The 7329-nt window shown below is 27.9% G+C and overlaps 1 protein-coding gene across 1 annotated transcript; it reads left to right on the forward strand.

Moving 5' to 3' along the window:
• The first annotated feature begins 6133 nt into the window (after positions 1–6133).
• On the forward strand, positions 6134–7329 carry LOC7491980 (uncharacterized). Its single transcript, XM_024602909.2, has one exon. The coding sequence runs from the start codon at positions 6697–6699 to the stop codon at positions 7090–7092; it is 396 nt and encodes a 131-aa protein (XP_024458677.1). The 5' UTR covers positions 6134–6696; the 3' UTR covers positions 7093–7329.

Below are 7329 nucleotides of genomic sequence, written 5' to 3' on the forward strand. Positions count from 1 at the left end.
AGGATTAATTTTTTCCTGATCAAGAGATCTTCATAAAGTTGAGAAATAGTACTAAATAAATACAGGTATTTCTTAATATCAATCGTTTTTTCATGCTACAATCTATTGCCAAGCAGTATGATGCAGCTCTGCTTGTTGTCTCCGATCTCTCTTTCCATATTTTTGAGGAATTTATACATGATTTAACTCGGAAATCATAAGTTTTAACCAAAGGAAAATACTCCAAAGTACAGAAATTGAGGTAGATACAGACACGATCATCCATCTTGCAGCAGCAACGAGTCATGCATTTAAGTTAAAAAGAACGGAGGAGGATAGCTTCTGAGAATTTATATAAAAACAGTACTGATTAATGATCAGTTAATATATCATCACCAAGAACGCTATTACAGCTTAATGCTATTGGTTTCCTCTAGCAAAGCTTAATATATGGCTGATTATGAAAGAAACGTTCATTGTTTTCTTGTCCAAGCTAGACTGATGGAAGGTACACTGACAAATATGAAAATTTCTTTGCTCAAAAGATGCGCAACTTCAGTTTGAGTTTCAGTGATATTGCAAGAAGGAATTCCTTAGAAAATGCAAAATAATATATGAGAATCATAAAAGAATTAACTAAACAGATAGAGACACTAAATTTACAGTGTTGCTATTAGGTTACAGCCACCAGAGTTTCTTTAAGGATTTCGATACGTGTTTGGTTAAAATTATAGTTAAGTTTTATGTATAGCAAAAAACATGTATAAATATAAAACTCAGTTAAAAAAACATGTAAAAACTGCTTCACAAAAACTGCGTTTCAAATTCAATTTTTTAGTGGGTTTCACAATATAAAATGCAGTTTGATGTATTACCAAACATCTTACTGTGTGTTTTTTACATCGCAAATACAAAAGTCAAAGGTAAACAAACGCACCTTAAGTAAGTAGTATACACAACCAAATGTTGAATGATGAAATTGAAAAAGTAATTCAATCAAAAGATAGAAAAATAAAAGATGAAATTAAAAAAAAAACTATTTGATATTATTATTAAACTCTACTTAGCAGGTCAACCTTAAAACCTCTTGACCTGACTCTCTATCTATCCCAAGCTTAAAATTAACTCGCATGAGAGTTTCCTCCACATTACTAAATCAACTTGGCATGTTCAAAGACAACTCGGATGACCAGTAAAAATATAGTTAGATTTTAAAAAAAATCAAAATAATATTTTTTTAATATTGAGACGATGACATATTGGATCGATTCAGGCTTTACGGCTTAACTCGTCAAATCTGCAACCAAAATCATGGACTCCATTAGATTTAAAAATTATTTTTTTATCTATTCTTTATTGATGATATGATAACAGATATAGAGTAGCGCTTGCAAAATTGAGTAACAAGCAAACATTGACAAGTTTATTTGAAACAACGATAACCTCATAGAAAATAAACCAAAATAAATTATATATAATGACCAATTTAAAATTAATAAAATATTAAAGGATGAAATTGAAATAATTACACACACATCCAATTAAAAGAAGAAAATATTATAAGATAGAAATTGTTTTTTTTAAGTAAAATAAAAAAGGGTGATCTCCTTCCCTGTTTATATAATAGTTAATTCAAAATTAATAAAATATTGAAAGAGAATGTTAAGAAAGAGAAAATCAATTAAAAAAAATAAAAAAAAAAAGAGAAAAAGAAAACAGGGGTAAGAAATTAGAAGATATAATAGAAAAAAAATTAAAAAAGAAGAAGAAGAAAGGTGGCACCTATTTCGAAAACCATTGTTGACTACAAGGGGATTAGTGTCTAGGTTTGTCCTTCAATCAATAATTTCATACGATAGCAATCTTTAATAGTCCAGGTAATTTTGAGTTTTTATTTATTTATTTATTTTTAATTTAGTTATTTTAAAAGATTTTTTTAATTAAATTAAATTAATTAATTAAATATAAACATGAGATACCCACTTCATAATATTTTAAAAAAATCATTGGATGGACATTATTTTATTGGCATAAATAACCGTTTGATTAAATAAAAATATTTATTCAAAGAATCAAAATTATTAAATATAAATGAGTATATTGTTCATGTTATGAGATCAAATATCTTGATCTATATCTATTTCTTGATTTTTTCAATTTAGTTTATGAGATCAAATATCTTAATCTACATCATTTTCTTAATTTTTTTAGTTTAGTCTTTACTTATATTAACATTTTTTTTACATTGTTGGCATGAATAATTTTCAATTTATTTAATTAGATATATGTATAAACTTTTTAATTTTTTTTGGGATTTTTTTATGGCTAAAAATGCATTAAAAAAACCTATATATTTATTATTTTTTAATAAAAATAAAATTATCTAACTCACAGCAAAATACAGGTTAAATAGCTAATATAAAGCTAATAGTGTGGATTATTTTTGCACTCATTTACATTAGACATTTGCCCGTATTTAGATGAATTGAAGTGAATGTGAAAAGCTTATATCCTTGTGAATAAAAATACTCAATTTAATCAGAGACGGAAATAGATAAGACATTTTAATAATTTATATATAAGTAATTTAATTATCAAAATTCATTAAAATAATTATCAAAACTTATATAAAAAAAATATGGTTTATGGACTAATTAAGCATTTTTTTAAATATCAGTAAAATAATTTTCAATTTATGTAGTTTGACTTACTTTGTTTGATGCATGAAACATATTTTATTTTTTAATGGACTATTTATTTATTTAATGTAAAATATTATATACAAAATCATGTGAATTTGCATTTTTGGGTTATCTTTAATGAAAACGGATAACAAGAATTCAAAATTATTATAGATAAAAAAAAATTCATAGAAAGTTGCGAGTTAGATTATTTTTTTTTAGGCATAAAAAACCATCCATGTATTGTTAATATGTTTTTTAATAGAAAAAAACTTAAACTATACAAGGATTGATTTAATATGATATGGTTGACTTGACAAATCTAAAGACAACCCGAACGACTGATAAAAATATAATTTAACTAAAACGAATCAAGACAACATCTTTTTTAAAAATATTAAAATAATAACATATTAGATTATTTAGATCAATTCAGTTTAACATGCTAAATCAGCTAATTAGGTCATGAGATCTTAATAATTCTATAGAAAGCAAATAAAAAAAATATTAAATCTAATTTTCAATCAACATAATGTTGAAAAATGAAATTCAAAAAAACTTCAACTAAAAAATGAGCCGAGTAAACCCGACTTAACTTACTAAACTTATAACATGAGACCGGGATAATCCTATAAAAGCAAATAAAAAAATTATAAAGTTCAATTCTCTATTAACTCAATGTTGAATGATCAAATTTTTTTAAAAAAAAAATATTAGAAAATAACACAAAAAACCACATGAGTCAACCGATCAAATTTGTGACTTGGTTTATGATACTGGGATAACCTTATAGAACATAAATCAAAATAAATTATAAATTCTAATTCCTAATAAAATCAATATTGAAGTATGGAATTTAAAAAAAGAACAAAAAAAATAAGTCAGTCAGCCTAACTCGAGACCTGAGTCATAAAACCGTGATAGCCTCATAGTAAACAAAAAAAAATATGAAGTCCGATTTTTAATTAACTCAATGTTGAGGAATTAAATTGAAAAATAATCAAATAAAAAAAATTAAAAAAATAACTCAAGTCAACCCGAGTTAACTTGTTAAACTCGGATCAGGAGACCAAGATAGCTCTATAGAAAGCAAATAGAAAAAAATTATAAATTCAAATTTTCAATTAATCTAATGTTGAAGGAAGAAATTGAAAAAAAAAATTCAATTCAAAAAACAAAAAAAAAACAAGTCAATCTAACTAACTTGTAAAACTTGTAATCCGGGTGATGAAGCTGCGATAACTTTATGGAAAACAAATCAAAAAAAAATTATGAAACTCAATTCTCAATCAATCTAATATTAAATGATGAAATTAAAAAAAAATAATTAAAAAAAATAAAATAGTAACTCAAGTCAACACGGCTTACCTTTAAAACTAGCAATCCGGATCATGAGACCGAGATAACTTCATAAAAAGTAAATCAAAATAAATTATAAAATCTAATATTTAGCAAATCAATATTAAATGATGAAATATAAAAAAAACTAAGTTTAAAATTAAATATATATATCCTTAAAAAAATTTTAGAATCAATAAAAAAGCTTTGACATTTCATTATTCAATTTCATTGTTTATGCTAAAATAAAATATCAAAGTTAAATTAAAATAAAATAAAATAACAATGCATAGGTTAGAGGTCCTCTAGCAATGGAGATGGGAAGGATGTATAGGTAAATAAAAAAATGGTCCATGAATAACTCCACGTGGCAAAAATACAATGATTTAATAAAGACAAACTAGCCTAACACGCATGTTCGGCTAACATAGACGGGTTCATAAATGGGCCCAACAGTGGCACCTCCTAACAAAACAAAGCCCAATCACGCGCTTAAGAAATCACGTGGAAATCAAAAGAACACGTTTGTCTTAGAAGGGTGACTTTCATCACAGCTGGCATTGTCATCATCATCTTCTTCTTCTATGAAAGAGCCATAATCAAGTGCATCAATGCACTTAACTCTCATCATAACTTAAGTTGGCTAAGTGATTCCTCATCTCTACGCCTTCATGTCTCCCTAATGTCCAATTTGGTCCTATTGTTTATAAATCTTCATTATTATCCTAAAATGATTTTTTTTCCCAATGCTTGCCCTATATTAAAAAGTTACTTATCCTTTCTTTCTTTGTTTGTTTTTTTTAAGAAAAATTTTCTTTAAGGTTTTTATTTGCATCACATAGTAATAACATTTTTGTTTTGATACAATCAAGCCCCTAAACTAAAAACAAAAAGGTTATGTTTCGTGTAATAAAATACTTAATTTAAATATTTTGAAATAATATTATTGTTAAGAAAAATATTATTTTTTAAATTTAAATTAAATAATTATTAATTCAATTTAATTTTAATAGTCACGCCTATGGGCTAGCTTTTGTCAATAAAATAAAATTTGGATTTTAAAATATAAACAAATAATTTTATTGGCAATTTTAATAGTCACACCTATGGGTTAACTATCTTAATAAATGCAACTTTTATTGCTCATAAAATAAATTTTAGGCGTGGGCAAATTTCTTGCTAGAACACATGCAAGACATATGCGCGTGATTGTCGTGCCATGAAACATGACAATGTATTACGTTATACATGGAAAGAAAACATAAAGAATAATTCAAGAAGAGGCACCATTAATGACAAGTTTTGTAAGATTTGACTTTCAATAATTTGCTCTCATTACAAAATATTTGTGCAACACAACTTCATCTTAAGAGAAAATACAAGTTTACCAGTGAAATCTATTAGAAATCACATATTATTCCCAAAATTAATCTAGCAGCTACAAATTCTTAAATGATTATTTTCTAGTGTTTCTTTCAAGTTGTACGGTAAACATGCAGCGGCGGAGCTAGGATGTTAAATTTAGCGAGGAATTAGAAAAAAAAACTTTTGAAAGGGTTAAAATTTAAAATTTATCAATTTTAGCGTTAAAAATTATAATCATTCAAGGGAAGATTGGAAAAAAAAATTGCAGGGGTCGGGTCCCTTGCAAGCCACCGCCTGCCTCTACCCTTGTAAACATGTAAACACGCTTGTTCTTTTCCTCAAAAAAAAAAATATATATATATATATATATATATATTGTACAAAAATAGCTAGGACAATAAAATTAATCTAGAATGATAACTGTCATATAAAACTTCATATTATCTCATAGATACCACTTCAATCTTTGTAAATTCGCTTCTAATCCCACATATTTGTATGTGCTAAACAAATATAAAAACAAAATTCAAAAAATAATAATTGAGAAAGTAGATATTCTATTAGCTGGCATTAGCAATTCAACAATTAAAGGATTGAAATTGGAAAATTTTAAACAAAAAGGAACAATGTCAAGCATTTTGAAAACTAGAGGGGCTAAAATAGTCTCCGTAAAATAAAAAAAAAAAGGACTATCGTGATAAGAATATGATGAGGATCTTGATTGCTAGGGAACATATGATTTTAATAGGATAGCGTAGCATTGAAAAAAAGATGAAGCTAGCAACTGTCGTACAAGCAAATGGCATTCACCTCCAAAACGGCAATGATTGGGCAGTGCCTTTAATAATATAAAAATCCGCAATCCCATATCTTTGTTGCTTAATTTCAGCAGATACAACACAATATCCAAACTGAAAACATTGTTTTTCAGATGAAATACTACCGGGTTTTAGACAGAATATCGCGAAAGTTCTGAGATGCATCTAATGTTTGGAATTCCTGTTGTTCAAGGAGATCACAAAGTTGAAGAGAGAAAGTGGGAGAAAGAGAGATAGATATTAGCTCAGGCCAAGAAAATTTCAGATTTAGTATTAATTCTCTTTAGTGCGTAAAGGGTTTTTTCTTTTTTCTATTTTTTTCTTTTTTTTTTTTGCATTCAGACTCTTTTATTGCCCATAAAGCTGAAAGCATTGAAAGATTTTTAAGAGTGATTTAAGGGAAACGGTAATTCTGTTACACGAAGAAAAGATTTAAAATTTTGAATTCCAGACAAGCTAGCTCCTGTTGTATTTCAGTTTCAGTTTGTCCTCACGTTTCTTATTTTTTTGACAGAATGGCTGCGGCAGTGATTAAGGAAGCAAAACCAATCTCTTCAGCCTCTGAAGTTGAGTTTGCAAAATGTGACTGTTGCGGCTTTTCAGAAGAGTGCACGCCAGCTTATATTTCTCGGGTGCGAGAGAGGTATGGTGGTCGTTGGATTTGTGGATTGTGTGCAGAGGCTGTTAAAGACGAGACTTGTAGGGCCAAAACTGATATTAGTACTGATGAGGCATTGAAACAGCACACGAAGTTTTGTCAACAATTTAGATCTTCTACACCTCCAAGGAATCCTACCGAGGAATTGATTTCGGCCATAAAACAGCTGCTTCGACGAGGTTTGGATTCTCCTAGGAAGAAGAAATGTTCCGTTTTCCCATCAAAAGGCTCATCGCTTTCGATTGAGAGTTGAAGGATTTGAAGAGGATTCAATAATGACCATGAATGGTTAAGTAAATGACCAAGAAAGGTAAGGCAACCTGGGATTAGTTACGGCTCATGTTCTTAGTTACTCCAATGTTTTTCTAATATGTTCTTGGTGGCTAGTGGGATGGTTTTAGTGTAATGGTTATGCTAATGACATTAGATTGAATGGGTCAAAGTTGAAGGGATTTCCCTTCATGAACTTCAATCGAATTGAATTTGGTTA

Source organism: Populus trichocarpa, chromosome 6, assembly GCF_000002775.5.
Source record: "Populus trichocarpa isolate Nisqually-1 chromosome 6, P.trichocarpa_v4.1, whole genome shotgun sequence".
NCBI classification, from domain to species: Eukaryota; Viridiplantae; Streptophyta; class Magnoliopsida; order Malpighiales; family Salicaceae; genus Populus; species Populus trichocarpa.

Excerpts from the sequence above, each read along its gene's own strand:
- LOC7491980 (XM_024602909.2), top strand. The coding sequence starts at position 6,697 with ATGGCTGCGGCAGTGATTAAGGAAGCAAAACCAATCTCTTCAGCCTCT.